The 18,890-nt window shown below is 36.8% G+C and overlaps 1 protein-coding gene across 1 annotated transcript in view; it reads left to right on the top strand.

The window, feature by feature from the left end:
* The window catches only part of FBXL4 (F-box and leucine rich repeat protein 4), a 77,852-nt gene that overhangs the window by 36,941 nt on the left and 22,021 nt on the right, over nt 1-18,890 (top strand). The window contains exon 6 of the mRNA XM_047733672.1: nt 6,660-6,873. Coding sequence (XP_047589628.1) covers nt 6,660-6,873 — 214 coding nt within the window. The remainder of the gene's footprint in view (nt 1-6,659; nt 6,874-18,890) is intronic.

The raw sequence follows: 18,890 nt of genomic DNA, 5'->3' as shown, positions 1-18,890 counted from the left end.
CATTCTTGAACAGTGGTTTATGAATTAGAAATTTGTATATTGAGCCTTGTTTTCCCTTGACTAGACTATAAAAATAAAGATGCAGTTCCAGAAATAAATATTTGATGCCATAAGATTCGGATGAAATAATAATGTTTGGGGTAGTAACCGTGTGTTCAGAGTACTAATATTGATAGTTTATGCAACAAAGTAAAAAATAAACACAAGCAGTAATGGCTTATAGCACATGTTGAAACCCTGGATGCCCTGAGTTCCTTTCTTTCCCACCAAAAATAGAGCCAGGGAAAGGAGTTCTTAGATAAAACATTATGGTATTGTGGGTCAGAGAGTATAAATATTTTTTTATAACATGCTATGTATACAAAATGTTTTCTATTACGTAAATTTGCTTAGGAGATATCTAGGGTAAAAAAAAGACATTTCTTTTTTAGCAGAATGATTTTGGTGAATTTTTATAGAATCCACATTTTAAAAATTGCTGGACATTTGACAGCTATCCAGTGAAACACAGCTGAATCCTTTTTACTTGCCCTTGCTCCCCTCCCCACCCCACACTTCATTTGGAAAGTTTTCCTTCCTGCTAATGGGACCAAGGAGGACTGAAGCTAACCATGACCATGGGTGTTTAGAGCATACACTGTGGCTCAAAATCAAGACCGACTGACTCATAGATGAGTAACTGGTGTCAGCATTATTTTACATTATAAGGACCTTTCAGCTATTTTAATTCCTCTCAGAGCTCTTTCTTCAACGTTTCCCACTACTAGAAATTTATTGTTTGTTTTCACCCTTCGTGTGTAAGAAATTATAGTGAGTGTTGACTGTGTAAAGAGATGTTTAACATAGTTCCTACGCCAGTCTATAGGAAAGATAAAGTTATAAACATGTAAACATCCTTCCTATATTTTTATTAATGAAATAACAAGATGATAACTAATGAATGCAGACTTTTTTTTTTTTAAAGAGTTTTATCTATTTGAGAGAGATAGAGAGAGCGAGAGCACAGAGGGAGAGTGAGAAGGAGAAGCAGACTCCCTACTTAGCGGAGGTGCCCACATGGCGCTCGTCCCAGCATCCTGGGACCCTGAGATTGTGAACTGAGCTGAAGGCAGATGCTCAACCGACTGAGCCACCCAGGTGCCCCATGAGTGTAGACTTTAAAGAAAGCATTGGTAGTGAACAGCTGAAGTCCAGCTTCTTTGGCAAAACATTGCATATGACCATGATATCATGAGTAAAATGGAACAGTAATATTAAATCACTGTTTTAAAACTCCCTTTGTTTTGCTCATTCTGGTGCATGAGCAGAGGCATAAGTTGTGAGAAGAAAGTCTAATAATGCTACTTTTTAAATTTTAGACTCAAATGGATAAAGATCTTCTTTTGCGAGATTAAAACTCCAGTCTACTTTCTCACCACCAATTTCTCTTCCATTTTCAATTCAGCTACATTAGTTGCTGTGGGGCTGTTTGAATAATCACAAAGGTGCATACATAAATTTAAGTTTTCCATATTTTACACTAATATTTTAGCCAGTAAAACTATAAATCTTGATAGCATTCCTTTAAGCATAGTCCTTGTTCCCATTAAGAAATTAAAAAGTTTAAATACCAGGAAGAGAGAATTCTTTTTATGGGTGGGAGATATTGGAGTTTTGATTGCTGTTGGCCCCCTTGACTTGACTTCTGAATTGATAGTCATTATGGCTTGCAGGCAGCATTCCCCGAATAAACAATAAATATTCATGGCTTGATTATTAATGAGTAATCTCTGAATAAGTATGGTCTATTTATGCTCATTACTATGAAGAAGACTTATTTATAATACTTTAACGAAAAAAAGTACATTTTGAAACTAGAGCCCAGTGATGATGAGCTGCTTTTGAGCAAGCATTTGGGAAAAGTTTGATACAGTTTATTTTTGTTGTGGCAAAACCTTTCCTCACAAGTTGGAACTGTTTAAGTGCATTTCAAAGAAATTTTTAGGAATTTATATTATTCAGAATAGTAGGAAAATAGGTCGAATTGGAATAACAAGAACCTAAAAGTTTTAATCAGTTATTAAAATCCTATTCTATCTCCAGATTTGTGATTTGCAACTTCAAGTACTGCTCATGCATATCATTACTCATTAGAATCACATCTTTTATAATTCCATTTTTCTTTTATAATACAGTTCCCTAAAGTCTCCAATATTTCTTTGTCTCCCTGCCTGTTTGTGCTTTGAGGCTTAATCATATCACTCTGATGCTCAAAAAGCCTTCAGTTTATTTTTCCACTACTATTTTTTTTTTGATAGTTGCCCAAATTAATCACCTTGATCTCCACCTCAGTTATGTAGAGATTTTTATCCCTGACTCTTCTAATTGTTAAGAGGAAATCCAAGAAAATATTCTTGGGTGCTTTTTTATATTCAAGACTTTATTGGGTGTTTTGCCATAGAGCTACAATTTTATGGGATAAAGGGCTTATTACTTATTCGTTTCTTTAGCTGCCTACCTATGCTTTATATAGTTGTCTCTTTTAGAATGTTAATTCCCAGAGATTTGAGGCAGCTTTAAGACTTTCTTTCCCCTGCTCACAAGTTTTGTTTTTAATGGCTTTATTTTGGATCAGATGTATTAAATAATGTTCCAAATTATAAGGGATTAAAGAGTTATCTTAAATATGCTGTTTTATAAAACCCAGAGTCAGCTAACAAAATGTACCGCTAGGAATCAGAAGCCATAGATATTTGTGTCTAATTCTCCCCTTACCTTTTTTCCCGCCTTACCTTTATACATCAGGCAAGTTGTGAGGACTGGTGCCTTTTATTTTTATGAGTAAGCTCAGATTAAATCATTTATTCATATGATTTTATTATTTGAGGCTGCAAGTTACCACATAGTAAATTACTTCTTACATGCCTATATTACTGTGGACAATTTAATTCACCACATAAGAATAAGCCATTTCTTTCTTTTCCCATAGCAAGAGACCTAGTTTAGGTCTTCTCATGATACCCTCAGTATCAGGAAATACTTTGTGAGAATTCATATCATGGAATGAAGAGACTGTAGAAAATAAAGAAGCTGTAGTTCTCCTGTAAGGCAACCAGTATCACAATTGAGATGAATAAATAGATCACCAAGACAAAAACATGAATGTAATTATGCAGTAACATAAAACTTACATGAGGGGCATTAAGGAAAGAAACAAGAGTTGTGTTCGGCTAATTAATTGAGTCTGCTGCTACTTCTGCCTTCTTGAACCGCAGAGATCATGAAGAAGTAGGTGTGTAGAGTCTGTAAATTTAGGAGGACACAGTATGGTAATATTAACTAAATCTGCTCTGAGTAAAAATATGCAATATAGAAAAAGAGAGGGAAAGTCAGAAAGGTAGTATAGGCATGATCATTATCTTTATTGTGCTTTCGAATTCTGTCATTCATTAAATCATTTTGGGAAGTTTTCTAGTCTGTTAACAGTTGGCATTCTGCTGATTGGCTTGACATCACTATAAATTCTTCAGAGAAGTTCAGTAATGAGGGTAAGAGGAAAAGAAAGGTCAAAGTGTTGCAAGTCCAGTATGAGAAAAAATTATAGAATGAAGTGCTTAGCCAAAAAAATGAAGACCTTCAAGAGATAAGATGCCTAAGGATTTTAAGAGTTAATATGCTCATTTAGCTCTTGTAATTTGCCAATACTTGCAGAGTTATCAAAGTCTGAAACCCTACCTCCATTTCTAGGTTGCTAGCTTACAAAAATATGAAGAACTACCTATAACTACTATTTATACTCAAAGTTAGGTAAAATTATTAATTTCATTATATTTCTTGGGAATAGTTTCACCCTAGTAAGGGAAAAGTACCCTGAGTCCGTAGAACTTAGTGTGTTTTGGAGTAAGAGGAAACTTAAATTCTTCGAGTGAATTTTCATAATTGGAAGATACATTTAGTAAACTCTCATGAAATGCTTTTTTCCATGCCTGACATTGTGCTAAGTCTTGGGTACACCAGAAATCTCTTTCGGTTGCCAAAGGATTTGAGGCAGTTTATAAAACTCAATATAAACAAATTAGTAAGGAAGGACATTGTAGTTAAGAGGGAAAAAAAAATGTAGTGGTTTAGGAATAAAAGAGCCTGAGTTCAGTTCCATGTAGAGAAGGTGTGTCGTAGTTTAGTATACCTTGCCCACCTTTGACCTAGATCCCGAATCTGAATATTGAGCACCACATTCAGTGCACAGTCTTCTCTTTCCTGATTATTTTAGTGGTGTCCTGACTGTCCCCCTGTTTTTACTCCTCTTCCCTCTCTGTCTGTTCTCTACACAGAAACCAGAGTGATCCTGCTAAAACACAAGGAGGTTGTGTCACTTTTCTGCTCAAAACCCTCTGATGACTGAGAATCCCATCTCTCTCAAAGCCAACATGTTTATGGGACACGTACTATATGAGCTGCCTCTTATACCTCTCTGACCTGCTTCTCTCCTCCCCCTCACTTTGTACCTCCTGCCCTCCTGCATTAGTTTCTTTACATTTCCTCACTCTGTGTGGTATCCTGCCACAGAACCATTGTGCTTGCCTTTCCCTCAGCCTGGAATGTTCTTTCCCAGATACCTGCTTTCTTACCTCCTTACTTCCTTTGGGTCTTGACTCATCTTCTCAGAGAGGAGTCTCTGACCACCCTGTCTACCCTTGATACTTCCCATTGCCCTTCCCTGCTTTTATTTCCTTCTCAACACTTCTCACTTTCTTTCTTTCTTTTTTTTTTTTTAAGATTTTATTTATTTATTTGACAGATAGAGATCACAAGTAGGCAGAGAGAGAGAGGAGGAAGCAGGCTTCCCACTGAGCAGAGAGCCTGATGCGGGGCTTGATCCCAGGACCCTGGGATCATGACCTGAGCTGAAGGCAGAGGCTTTAACCCACTGAGCCACCCAGGCACCCCCACTTCTCGCTTTCTAATACACTATTTGTTTTACTCATTTACTTTTTATAGCCTGCCTCACCTACCAAAATATAGGTAAGCTCCATGAGAGCAGGGACTTTGCTTTATCCACTGCTAACTCCCCAGAGCCTACGGTAATGCCTGAATCATAATAGGAGCTCAATAAATATTCCTTCAATGAATAAGTGAACACACTTGATGCAAAGCACAGTTTAGCTAATTCAGTTTAGCAAAGGTAACAGTAGTGAGACAGGTTGGAAGAAATCCGGGAGAGGGAGTAGCTTGAGGAGTGTCAGGGAATTTTAAGGAAGGGGTGGGCAGTTGTGTGAAATGCCACAATAAGTCAAGTAATTCAAGCACTGAAAAGAAAGGGCATTGAATTTGGCATTTAAAAGGAAAGGGCAAATTTAGGGAGAGCAAAACACATATTGCAGTGGATTAAGAATGAATAGGTGTTCAGGTATAAATAAGATATGTGGGCAATAATTATTTTCAGCATTTAAAATAAATTTGTAGCAGTTGAATTTTTTGTTGTTTGAATGTGAGTTGGCCAAGATTCAACTTTTATTTTAATGTTTGTGGGGTGCTTTGACCTTTACCAGCTGCTTTCACATATTGTTTGATGTTCAAAACCAGGAGGCAGTGTGGTGAGTGCTATTATGTAATTCTAGTCTGCCTTTTACAGCTGAGAAAGTACTGAGACTTGGATAAATGCCTTTTCCAAGGTCACGTGCCAGGAAGTGGAACAGGGCTAAAAATTAATCTTTTGACTTAGAAGTCCAGTGTTAACTTCTTTTATTTTCATAAAGGATTGATTTAGTTAATTTTACTTTATATGTGTATTTGGAAGCTAATTAATATATTCAGGAAAAAAGATGTGGCATAAATAAAGTAAGAGTTTGTTACTGATGTGGCACTGTGACAGGCAAGGAAATGTCAAGAGACCTGGACAGGGATGATTGGTGCACTTCAGGGTCAATTTGCTTAGTTGATAAAGTTTCATGGATTCAAATATTTCTAGACTCACATTTACTTTTATATTATTTTCAGATGATGATTATGGGCAGGACTGTCCCCCTCATCTGTAATGCAACTACAATATTGTTATTACCACTCTGATAGTAGAGTTTTATGTCTGCCATGTTGAATTATTTCTGTGTATTTTATGGGAAGTTGCAATTGAATATCTTGTAATAATTTCAGCATCATTCTAGTAAATAGTAACAGTTTTAAGGAACATTACAATAGGACAGTTAAACCAGATCAGACATTTCCTTAGTTGAGAGGAGGCTAGTCTGATTTATTTTAAGGTCATTTAATTAAAGTTTTCACCCTATGTGCCACATTCAAAATAAATTATCCAGTACTGTACGGATATTTGGGGGAACTATCTTCTAAGAGTTTTGTTATGTTTTCGTTTTTTGGTTCTATCAACTCAGATGTGAATTTTAGATAGATAGGATAAATACATTCTCTGCTTTCTTAATCTTTCACTTAGCGCTAGCTGACTTTTTATAAGATATGAATACATCTTATCAGGTTGATTTATTTTAGCCTAATCATGCCTATTTTGTTAAGTAGTAAATGAGAACTTAAGGGAAACAAGTTTTACATTTTCCCTAATAGAAATCCATTCTTCGGAAGGTATCTAATAAGAGTTGAGGTAATTCCAATGTACTTGGCAAAAGTATCTTTTCATTTTACAAAACTCACACAGAACACTGTTTTTACAGGTTTCTGAAGGTTTGTGGATCTGAATTAGTGCGCCTTGAATTATCTTGCAGCCACTTTCTTAATGAAACTTGCTTGGAGATTATTTCTGAGATGTGTCCAAATTTACAGGACTTAAATCTCTCATCCTGTGATAAACTACCACCTCAAGCTTTCAGCCACATTGCCAAATTATGTGGTCTTAGGCGACTTGTTCTCTATAGAACAAAAGTAGAGGTAAGAATAATCATCATTTACATCTTTGCTTGTGTGATAGCCAACTGAATATTTAGTTGCCTGTAATTGCTCATGATAATACGCTTTCTGATTTTTAAATAGATTTTGATGCCACCTGACTGTATTAAAATTAATAAAGCTGATTCAGTCATTTCAAAATTATTTAGTCTGTTGCATTGTTTGTATAGTTATGGAAAATGTTCTTCTCTGTGTTCTTAAAATTGTTGTAATACTGTTCATGTTTGCAGGTAAAGAAGTAAACAGTGGGCTGAGGTGAGCTGAAATGCTGGCAGGGAATTAATTAGAGAAGGAGGTAGAGTGACAGTGTGCAGGAGGGGGAGGAAGCAAAGTGGAATTTATCCAGGGCTAGACTTGGCAGTTAAAATTCTCAATACCATGGGGCCCGTGGGTGGCTCAGTCAGTTAAGCATCTGCCTTAGGCTCAGTTCATGATCCCAGGGTCCTGAAATCAAGCCCTGAGTCAGGCTCCCTGCTCAGCAGGGAGTCTGCTTCTCCCTCTGCCTGCTGTTGCGCACCATCTCTCTCCCTCCTGCCCCCCTCAAATAAATAAATAAAACTTAAAAATTTTTTTTCCATACCATAGTTTAGAAGTCTCTTTAACAAAAAGTGGAATCTTGTCATTTGTATTGACCTATTTGCTTTTTTCACATAGCATCTCTAGGACTTCTTTCCAGATCACTACCTATAGCGTCTGATTCTTTTCATTAACTTTGTGGTATAGGCTATACCATAATCCATTCAACCATTCCCCAAGTGATCAACTTTCAGGTTTTTCCAGTTGTTTTCCTTTTAAAAATTACCTAGCAGTAACATTCTTTTGTGCAAAGTTTTGCATCTACATGCTGTTACTGCTGTAGGACAGAGTCCTGTGAGTGGCATTGCTGGATCTAAGAGGATGCGCCTGCGCTCCTGCAGTAAACACCCGCTTATTGTCATACTCTCCTTTCCTCTACTCCAGTCATGGCGACCTTCTTTCTATAACTTCTGATTATATATTATATTATATTATATTATATTATATTATATTATATTCTGATCTGGTCCCAGTTCTGGCTCTTGATTTTCTGCTTGTCTAGAATATTCTTCCAGTTTATTACGGGGCTGCCCTTTTCTTAGCTCAGTGTTCAAGTTTTTCTTTTTTTTTTCAGAGATCACTTTTTGGAGATTGATAAAAAAAAAAGTAGCCCCCCACCCCCGCTTCTGGTTTGTTTTTTCATATCATCCAGTTTTATTTCCTTCTTATCATCTGTATCACTCTGAAGTGATTTTATTTGTTTTCTTGCTAATATCTGTCTCCTTACCCTGGGATATAAATGTCATGAAGGTAGGAGCCTTGTACATCTTTTTCATTGCCATATTACCAACGTCTAGAATGGTACTTGGTAAGATGGTCATTTGATAAATACTTATTAAATGAATGACTAAGATAACCAAATTACTTTTCCAAGATGGTATACCAGATGCTTTCCTGCTGTAGTGAACCCTTGCATGTCTTGAAGGTCACCTTAAATACCAAGGTATTCAACCTCTGGTATTTCAGTTTTCTTTAATATGGAGAGAATAAAAATACATATCTCAGGATCATTGTAAGAATTAAGTTACATGTAAACTACAGGTTACATGTAAAGTGCCTAGAGGGCACCTAGAACATAGTAAACTCTCAATAAATAAATATTAGTCCAAATAGTATCATCATGGCAGTTTTGTAGTATATTGTACTCTGTGGTAGGGACAATCTCCTCGTTAAACTTTTTAAACATTTTTGTTAATTCTTGTATATTCTTCTTCTAGTTGTATCTTTCAGCAAGGATTTTATTAGAACTACATTCATTTTATTTCATTTTGCTCTTTAATAAGGCTTACTATCGTTCATGTAGGCCTTGTTTTACATCCAAGAGCATGTTAGGCACTGCGTCACCCCATCTTTCTTCCATGCATGTACATTTCCTGTCCTGCACCCAGTGGTGGTGTTGGTGGATGAAGAGCGAACAGGGAATGAGAAGACAAGATTTAGGGGCCTGGCTTCTCTCTAAGCCTTCCACGTAATCGTTGATCATTGGTAGTACATTCAGATGTTATAAACTCTTTTGGAAAAAAAGGGAATAGCAATTAATCTTAAATGCATCTCTTTGCTCTAAGGAAATATGTAGAAGAAAAAAGATACAAATTTGAACTTCTTGGAAGAGGTTTTTTGTTTTTTGTTTTTGTTTTTGTTTTTTTTTTTGTTTTTTTTTAAAGAAGGAATACAAATTATCCAGTGCCACTTTTACCCATTTTTCTGAATTCTACAAAGTTCTAAAAGAAGCAAAAATGAGTATTATAAGATGTTGAGTCTGTTATAGCATTTAACTTCAGAGACAGTAGATCTCTGATTTAGTAGAGTTACACTTTATGTGCCTATATATAATTTACACTAATAAACATAACACATTTGTGCCATTTTATATGACTTAAGTGTGTGCATAGTGAACAAAGCTTTAGGCAATATTGGAAGACCTGGGTTTTAGTCCCAAAATTTGGGAAAGTTTCCTGAATATATTCTGTTTGCTGTCCTAGACATTTTGCATATAATTTAATTTCTTTACACTAGTCCAAATGAAGGTCCCAAAAGATTAGTAACTTTCCTAGTGGCACAGGGCAGTAAGTTAGAGTCAGGCTTTGAATCCAGCTTTGGCGGTCTTAGTGTTATTGTTAAAATTGTAAGATATATCAAAGCATAGAATGGTGGTTATTCTAATATCTTGACTGTCTCTATTTAAACCAGAGGTTTTTCCTTACTACCTATTCCTTTTCTAGTTTGCAACAGGTAAAAAAGTATAACATTGTAACTAATACACACAACATCACAATCCAGTGTAAAATATAAACTATTAAGTTACATTCTATAAATATTTTTTTAATATATATTTTTTAAGATTTTATTTATTTATTTGACAGACAGAGATCACAAGTAGGCAGAGAGGCAGGCAGAGAGAGAGGGGGAAGCAGGCTCCCTGCTGAGTAGAGAGCCTGACGTGGGGCTCGATGTAGGGCTTGATCCAGGACCTTGGGATCATGACCTGAGCTGAAGGCAGAGGCTTTAACCCACTGAGCCACCCAGGCACCCCGTATAAATATTTTCTAGTTGAAACTACTACAGAATGTTTGTCTTTTATTTTTATTATGAACAAACTTACTTTGAAGTCTTAGTTCTACATTTATAAATAAGTTATTCAACTTACGTATACTCAAATTACATTTAAGTAATAGTTTGTGGAATTACATATTGATGTAATAAATTGTTTTAAGCAAATAGTTTATGTAGGCCAATTCTCAATATTATACCATAGCAGAGAGTAGCATTGGGACAGATAATCCCACGAATAATATTGGCATGTAAAATGATGTGTTGCTGATGTCTAGAATGTTCTTAAGTGGTTAGGCATAGCCAAGCATGTTGCAGGTCTGATTACTCAGTAAGAGTGAGAACCCAGGAGAATGACAGCATAATAGGGTGAGAATTGCCTTTTATGCTAGTAGGAAGATCCTGGCTTGCTGATAGGGCCCCTTCCTGAGCCAGTGGTGAAGCAGGCAGTGAGCACAGGGCTGTGGGCTTCTCTCTCCCGGGCAGATCTTACCATCAGGACTGCTGCATTGACCACCGCGCCTCATGCATAACCTTGTCAGGAGCCAGGGCTGTATCCTGGTGTATATCTTGTACGCTTGATTGCTGCTTCGGTAGTAAACTAAAATGGGAGCGACCTTAAATAAGATCTAGCTGTCATTGTCACCAATTTTTTTTTAAAAGATCTTATTTATTTATTTGACAGAGAGAGACACAGTGAGAGAGGGAACACAAGCGGGGGCGGGGGGTGGGAGAGGGAGAAGCAGGCCTCCCCCTGAGCAGAGAGCCCAGTGCGGGGTTTGATCCCAGAACCCTGGAATCATGACCCAAGCTGAAGGCTGACGCTTAATGACTGAGCCACCCAGGTGCCCCCATTGTCACCAGTTTTTGAGCCCAGCTTTTTATTTGGCCTAGTTCATTTAAAATGTCAAACCTATAAAAAGAAAAAACAGAGTAAAATGGTGGTTTCCAGGGGTTAAGGGGTGGGGGAAGGATAAGATGAATGGTGTTTAAGGGTATAAACGTATAATGTGTAATCAATAAGCCAAAGAAATCTAATGCCCAGTATAATGAATATAGACAATAATAATATACAAATACTGATATAATACAAATACTGATTGCTTCAATTGTAATCATATTACAATATATAAAGGTATTAAAGTAACACACTGTACATCTTAAATGTACAGAATGCAACACATCAAATTAAAAAAAAAAAGATTTTTCTGACCAGCTCCACTGCTTTGGCTAATTAACTGTAGCTGGTACCCCACAGTGAGAGAAAGCAGCAGTAGGATCTTGTTGTGACTAGCTGTGATTAAAAATTTTACCTGGTAGTAGGGTTCAGGTATCTGATTCACACACTATTTGATCATTTGCAAGCTGGGAAGATATTTGTTATTTAGTCTGTATCAGGGACCTAAGTCCTATAACTCAGTCCTTATCTTCGTTTTTCTACTTAAAAGATTTAGGTGCTTGGGGAAGTCACTTGTACTAAGCTAAACGTTTGTCTATTTAAAAAAAAAAAAATCAAGCTTACCCTATCACATAGGCTATTGAAAGACCAGATAAGGTTATATGTTTAAAAGAACCATACACTGTATAAATTAGATGAGCTTGTGTAAATGTGAAAATGATAGTATAGATTCACTCAGCATGATCCCGCACAAATATTTCCACCTCCGTAAGGTATTCTTATAGATCTTCCTAAATGAGAGAGTACCTTTCCCATCATGTGCTAAGGGAGATTTAGGCTGAATTATCTCTTTCAACCTTTTGCTCTATTTCTGGTGAAAGGAATGTTCATTCCTAACTTGCAGACTCTGTAATTGGAAGGAGCATGTTTGACTATATTCTTCTTCATGACTGGTACATAAAACAGTGTCTGGTATTCACTATCATGAATATATGTAGTAGGTATTCAGTAAACTTGTGTTGGATGATTGAGTAATAGCTAGCTCATCAATTTGTTTTTTTCATTATTAGATAAGCACATGTATTAAGCAGATGGATGGTTAGATCTGAACTTGAAAAATTTTGTAAGAAAATATTTGAACTGTATTTGTTCAGAATTCTTAGCCCTAAAAGATAGTGAAATATAGTTCAAACTTATTCATTTATTTCAAGAGATCTTTTTCATTTTTTAGATGTTTAGGTTTGAGATGAAAAATTGTTTCATCAGAGAAGTAACAAATGGCTTCTTATAACTCAACCCCCCCCCCAAAAAAAAATCACTAAATAAGTTACTTGCAGAGTTAGTGGTACATAGGTGTTGAATTTCAGTGGATGCAGAGCAGTAAACATATGTCTGTAAAGAACAAGATAGTATTGCGACAGAGACAAAGTGGACTGGTGTGCAGTAAGCCCCAGTGCATACTAAGAATGTCATGGCTTGTGCTTAGTCATGTTGGGCGATCTTTTTTAGAAGAAATGACCCTTGAGCCAAGACTTGGGCCTTGTTTACTACATGATCCCAGAGTAACTGGTGAAATGGATTGGTAAATAGGTTAACTTTTTTTTTAATGAATTTAGTGGGTCTCTTAGGTTGTTCAGACAACATTTTAGGCAAAGATGGGAACTTAGAGCAGACAGGAAAGACACTTGAACTTAGGATCTTCTACCATTCATGATGAAGAGGTAATTATAATAGAGTTGGATATATAGTGATAGGAAGGACTTTGTTTCAGTCCCGTTGGTGCTTTTCTTCTCTGTTCACAAGATTCTTATTATGTATGATAAGCATTGATTACAAGCACTTCCTCTGCCGTATGTGATGGTGTATTTTCATGAGAGGAGGGCTGTAAAAATTTAACTCATTAAATAGACTTTTAAATAATTAGAAGGAAGCCTTTTATTTCGAAATGGTTTTAGACTTAAAGAAAAGTGACATAAAAAATAGATTCCCCTACCATATGCATAACTTTTTTTTTCCTGAACCATTTGGAAATAAATGGAAGATACAGTTTTTTGCTTCTAAAGGGGCGTATATCTGCAACCTACTCTTTACACTTGTGTTAGGAGCTAAATTGTGTCTTCCCCAAATTCATGAGTTGAACTCCTATCCCCAATAGTTCAAAATGTGACTGCATTGGAGAAAGGGTCTTTCAAGAGGTAATTAAAGTTAAATGAGGTCATCAGGGTGGGCCCCAACCCAATATGCCTGGTGTCTTTATAAGCAGAGGAGATTAGGACACAGACATGCACAGACGGAAGAGCATGTGAAGACGGGAAGAATATGGCCAGTTTTAAGCCAAGAAGAGAAGTTTTAGTAGAAACTAACCCTGCTGCCACCTTGATTTCAGACTTCTAGCCTCCAGAATTGTGCAAAAACAAATTTCTGTTGTTTAAACCACCTTGTCTATGGCACGTGTTAGAGCAGCCCTAATGGACTAATACAGCTTGTAGAGGATGGCAGAACAATAACTTTTTAATACATTGCATAAAAAGTGTCTTTAAGAGCAGTCCTGTGCATTTCCTAAAATAATCTGGGTTAGCATTAGAAGTTTGAGTCTGTTTACCTTTTCTTTGTTTGTTTAAAAAAAAAAAAAATATATATATATATATAAAATCTGGAATGGGTGTGAGATGGGGCATGATAGTAGCTCAGTAAGAATGTCATTCTGTTGCTTAGCAGCAGACAAGAAAACCAAGTGTGTTTTTTAAAAGTTGGAGTTATAAATGGAACACCTGCATCCAGTTTTGATTGCCTCACTTCAAGAATGATAGAGCATAAATTGAAAGAATCTGAAGAAGTGAAAAAACTGATTATAGGTATTGTGGGGGACTAGTGTATGACAGTAATCCGCAAGTATGGTTCAGCAGCTGTTTACTTGGCCTACCAGGGCAGAGACGACAGTTTCAAGGACCCCGCTGCCTTCATCTTCATCAACTAGAAGACAACAATCGTAGTCGATCTTTACTTCTGTTGGATATCAGTACTCTCCTCATATTTTCTTTCTTCTCTGCCAGTTTATTTGGCAGAGAGGAGATAGAGAAGTAAAAATGTGTACCATCCTGTGCTTCAGCTGTCCCACAAAAGATACATAAACTGTCTTTTGAAAACAGTATGATTTGATTTAATGCCATAAATTTGCTGACACCGAAATAATGGTGGTCTCCTTACTCCATTCTTATTTGATTTAAAGAACACATTATTTTATGCTAGTAAGTAGAAGCTGGGATGGCCTTTCCTTTAATGGAGTCAGTGCAGCTAACAGACTCAAATGAAAGGAATGGCCACTCACTTAACAGAGCTGGTGTCGATAACTGAGACCAAGAGGAGAAACTGATGTAGGAAAAACCTATGTTGGTCACCTATATTGACTGATGCAGGAGGTCATTGGCTAACTGCTACTTAAATGCAGTCCACTTCAGACAGATTAATTTGGCTAGGTAACATACAAAACGAAAGGATATTAGTAATTACTTTGTTCTGAAACAGAATTTTTTTTTTCAAGACTTTATTTATTTGAGAGAGTGAGAGCGAGAGAGAGAATACAAATAGGAGCAAGGGGCAGAGGAAGAGGGACAAGCAGAGTCCCTGCTGAGTAGGGAGCCCAACTCAGGTCTCTATCCCAGGACCCCAAGATCACGACCCAAGCCAGAGGCAGATGCTTAACCGATGGAGCCACCCAGGTTCCCCCGTTCTTAAACAGAATTAAGAGTTAAGAATTTTAATAACTTTTAGTATATTTAACTTGCTATCCTATACTAAAAGTCAGCAACTTTTAAAGTCTTTACTATATGTCTCCAGGCAAGAATGTATCTGTACTTCTTTTTATCTTGATAGGCTTTACAAAAGTTCCAGTGGGAATATGAGGCTTTTGGTGGGGTTGAGTGTATGTGGCTGTGGTTCGTTCAGGGTCAGGTGTTCATTTAGGGCCAAGAAGCCCTGTGAAGTGCAGTGAGGTGGGATGTGGGGGCAGTGTCATCTCTTGGGGATCAGACTCATTATTAGCCACCGGTAAGTCAGGTGTGAGAAGTCTACCTGGCAAGGACATCATTCATTAGAGACAGCTGATTAGCTGATTAGCACATTCTCTCCCTGTTGGCATATCACAGGGGAAACCAAATTATAGTTACCAGACTTCTTTGGTGAGTTTAGAATGAGAACACTGGGAGTTATGCAACTTAAATGATTGAGGGCATTAGCACAGAACAGGTGGACACTTTCATCTGAACAGGAAAGAGAACAGATTAAGTCTTTGGACTAGTGCACTCTCTTTAAACGAACAGTGTCAACCAGCGTAGGCCTCAGGCTCCTCTTACGTGCTTCTTTACCGTCCAGCTCTTACCCCTCTGATTGAAACATTCTTTTTTTAATGTAGTCAGTAAGGTTACTATCAAGTCCAGCTGGTGTGGAAACTGCCATGAATTTGTGACTGCAGATCTCTGCCATCATCCTTGATGGGTTGATATGGAAATTGGTCAGTTTAGTCTGAGCAGAACTGTATTCAACTGTATGATTATGGAAGAGATCCACTACAGTGGTGAAGATAGCTTCTGAATGAGGCAGGGCCAACGTGTGTGATTTAGCCTACGATTTTGTTCTATCACACACTTTGACTTTGGAAATTTAACAAATTATTGGAACATATTCTTATATTCAGTTGTGATTATGTATCATTATATAATCTATACCATATTATATATTTAAACTGTATAAAAAATAACAATTTGTAGTAGATGGTTCATAGCAAAGCTCTGTAAAGTAATTGAATTTAAATATTCTAGAATGCTGATTATTTCTACATATAGATAGTTGCGGGTACTTTAAACAGGTCTCAAAATACTTTTTTTTTTTTTAAAGATTTTATGTATTTATTTGTCAGAGAGAGAGCACAAGCAGGCTGAGCAGCAGGTAGAGGAGAAGCAGACTCCTCACTGAGCAAGGAGCCTGATGTGGGACTCGATCCCGGAACCCTGTGTTCATGACCCGAGCTGAAGGCAAATGCTTAACAGACTGAGCTGCTCAGGTGTTCCACAAAATACTTCTTTTATTCTATATTCCCCTTCCTCAAATTTATTGAGATTGGAACACTGGGGCAAAAAAAAATTGAAATTAGAGAAAGATTCATACATATACGTGTATTTTCTTTTTTTTTTAAGTAATCTCAATGCTCAATATGGTGCTCGAACTCATTACCTAGAGATCAAGAGTCACATGCTCTACCAACTAAAACAGCCAGGAGCTCCCATACCTATAGGTATATTTTAAAATTCTGCTGATTGATTGTGTTCTTTGGATTTCTTTGGTGGTATTTTTATGCTAATTTATAAATTTTCACATAGTGAATATACTTTTATAAAATCCCATCTCTTTAGTTGTAGATATTGTTCTGATGTGTTTGAAATATAATGATCAGTAAAAGTACATTTGTTTCTGATCAGGTTATGTCATAGTCTCTATATTTTAGCTAATATAAGTCTGTAATATATAAACTTACAATGTTCCTTTAGAATGTTTTCTAGGAATCATTTTTTAGAGTGGAGAATACTGATTTGGAATCCTCTCTTCCTATATTAAGAATGTTATATTTAAGGGTTGCATTCTTTATTAAAGATAACTAACAGTTAATTTTAACTGAGCAACAAAGGTCATAAACTAGTTATAACAACTATAAACCTGTATTAATATAAAATGTGAACACCGTACTGCACACATTGATTAAACAATGTCCCACTGTATTATAAAATGTACATGGTATGCATAAATATAATTCTATTAAGCCATAAATCTGGACTGTCTAAAACTTATATGTGAGTATAATAAACATCAGTTATGATCTTACTATTTTTGCTTAGCACTTTAGAAGTCTGGAGGATGGACAGTTATGTAGTTTATGGGTAGTATTTCTTAGAAAAAACTGAATGAAAATTTCAATTCCTTCTTTTATCTCTTAATAAATTTCTGTGTAACAAGGAGAAGCATTAATAATTCTCTGTAACATATAGTTATCCATTGGATTTTGAAGCTTTTGAACAGGGTTAGTAGGTAAATTTTAGGTGGAAAGCAAAAGGATTCTTTCTTTAGGAGCATATATTGTACTACCAGATACCAGCATTCACCTAGGGGATGTTTTGATAATTCTGTCGGATAAATTAACATGGATCCAGTCACTCCTTAGTGAATTCCTTTCCATGGTGATTTAAATAAGGTTGGGCCTTTGTTTAAAAATTACAGACTCAATTGAAAATGAATTGCTGTCCTGCATTATTAAAGCTGATAACTGTTTAAATTGTATTTTAATTTTATAGTGCTACTCTGGTGCTTCTGTTGAATTTTATAGAACTAACCAGCAGAGTTTGTGGACTTGGGGACCTGATACCTTAAGAGATTCATACAATTTTTCACTTTTTATTTCTGAATTCCTTTTTCATAGCACATTTGATAATGTAGGTATAATCCATCCATTTGTGTGTTCTAGATGTGTAGAAGTGCCGCAAGTACTCATTATGGTAGAATTGTTAACTCTTAAGTAGGGGTGGGCAAGCTTTTTTCATGAAGGCCCAGACAGTAAATACGTTAAACGTATTGTAGGCCATATGATCTCTGTCACAACTACTCAGCCCTGCTGTTATAATGTAAAAACAGCCATAGATAATATATAGAGGAGTGGGTGTGCCTTTGTTCCAATAAAACTTTATTTACAGAAGCAGGCTGTAGGCTGGATTTGGCCTGTGGGCAATAGTTTATGAACTCCTGCTCTGAATCATTGAGTCTGTAATTCCCCCAAGTCAGGCCCTTCTATATCTGGAAACAAAGAGTTCATTTCTCTTTAGTTTCCCCTCTTTGCTTCAGCATCACTAGCACTTCTTTAATTCTGAATACCAACAGCATAGAGAAAGAATATCCTAAAGATATTCTAGGAGGAAATTGGTTAATTGGACTTAGATCGCAAACTATTGTTGTCTTCTCCGAACCTGGGTACTCCCACAGTCTCTGGCTCCTTATGAGCTCTGCTGGAGAAAGTCATGAAACTAAACTTGTCCCTGTCCACCTCAGTGCTGCCTGTCAGCCCTTTTGTTTATCTCTATTTGACTCCTCATTGCATTCCTCACAGCATCTCTCCCAGGGTCATCCTTGTTTCCCGTGGCCATCACCTCCATCCCCTTGTACGGCGGTCTCGGCATTTCATCTCCCATCTCTTATTTAGCAAAGTTGGGTGGTATCATTCAGCATAAATCTCTTTTATTCTCTGTTTCTTCTTTAAGGCGGGGAATGAAAATAAGGGTTCTCTTTACTATTAAATGAATTTTTAATTCCCAATTTAATGCACAGACTGTATAAGTTATTGTAAAATCTGTGCATGAATAAGTACGGTGTGCCATGAATTCCACTTTTGTGGCTTGGGATTCCTCCAGAATGCATCTGCCGTTACAGAAAATGTTTTCTAGATATATAATTATGAGAATTTTAATTCAAAAGTGTGTTGTCTATGCCTCAAAGTTATAATCTTTAAGCTGGACAGTAAGCAATAGATACGGCTTCTCTGAGGAACAGTCCAGACAGGTTAATATGGTATTCCTAGCCATAAATTTTTCCCTTACTCTTAATTTTAATTAGAAATACTGATTTACAGGAATTCTTCTCCAACTTTATCAAGAGAATCATATTATCCCAACATGGGAATAGTCAGGGCTAGGTGACTGGGTTAGATGGCTGTCAAAGCCACCCCAGGGATTAGATGGAAATCTTAGAGAAAGGAGGGATTCAGGCCTGGGCCCATGCACCAAAAAGGATCCAGTGACCTGGGATCCGCTGGACCTCGTGGTCAGAACTGAGCCAAGCCTCTCCTGATTCTGCAGTCGCCCCAGGACTGCTGCAGAGCAGGTCCACCGCCCTTTCAGTAGAACTGGTGGTTCTGGATGGGGGCAATCTACAAGACCAT

The sequence above is a fragment of the Lutra lutra genome, chromosome 6 (assembly GCF_902655055.1).
Source record: "Lutra lutra chromosome 6, mLutLut1.2, whole genome shotgun sequence".
Classification (NCBI taxonomy): domain Eukaryota; kingdom Metazoa; phylum Chordata; class Mammalia; order Carnivora; family Mustelidae; genus Lutra; species Lutra lutra.
Note: the sequence above shows the minus strand (reverse complement) of the source record. Positions and strands in the feature narration are given on the sequence as shown.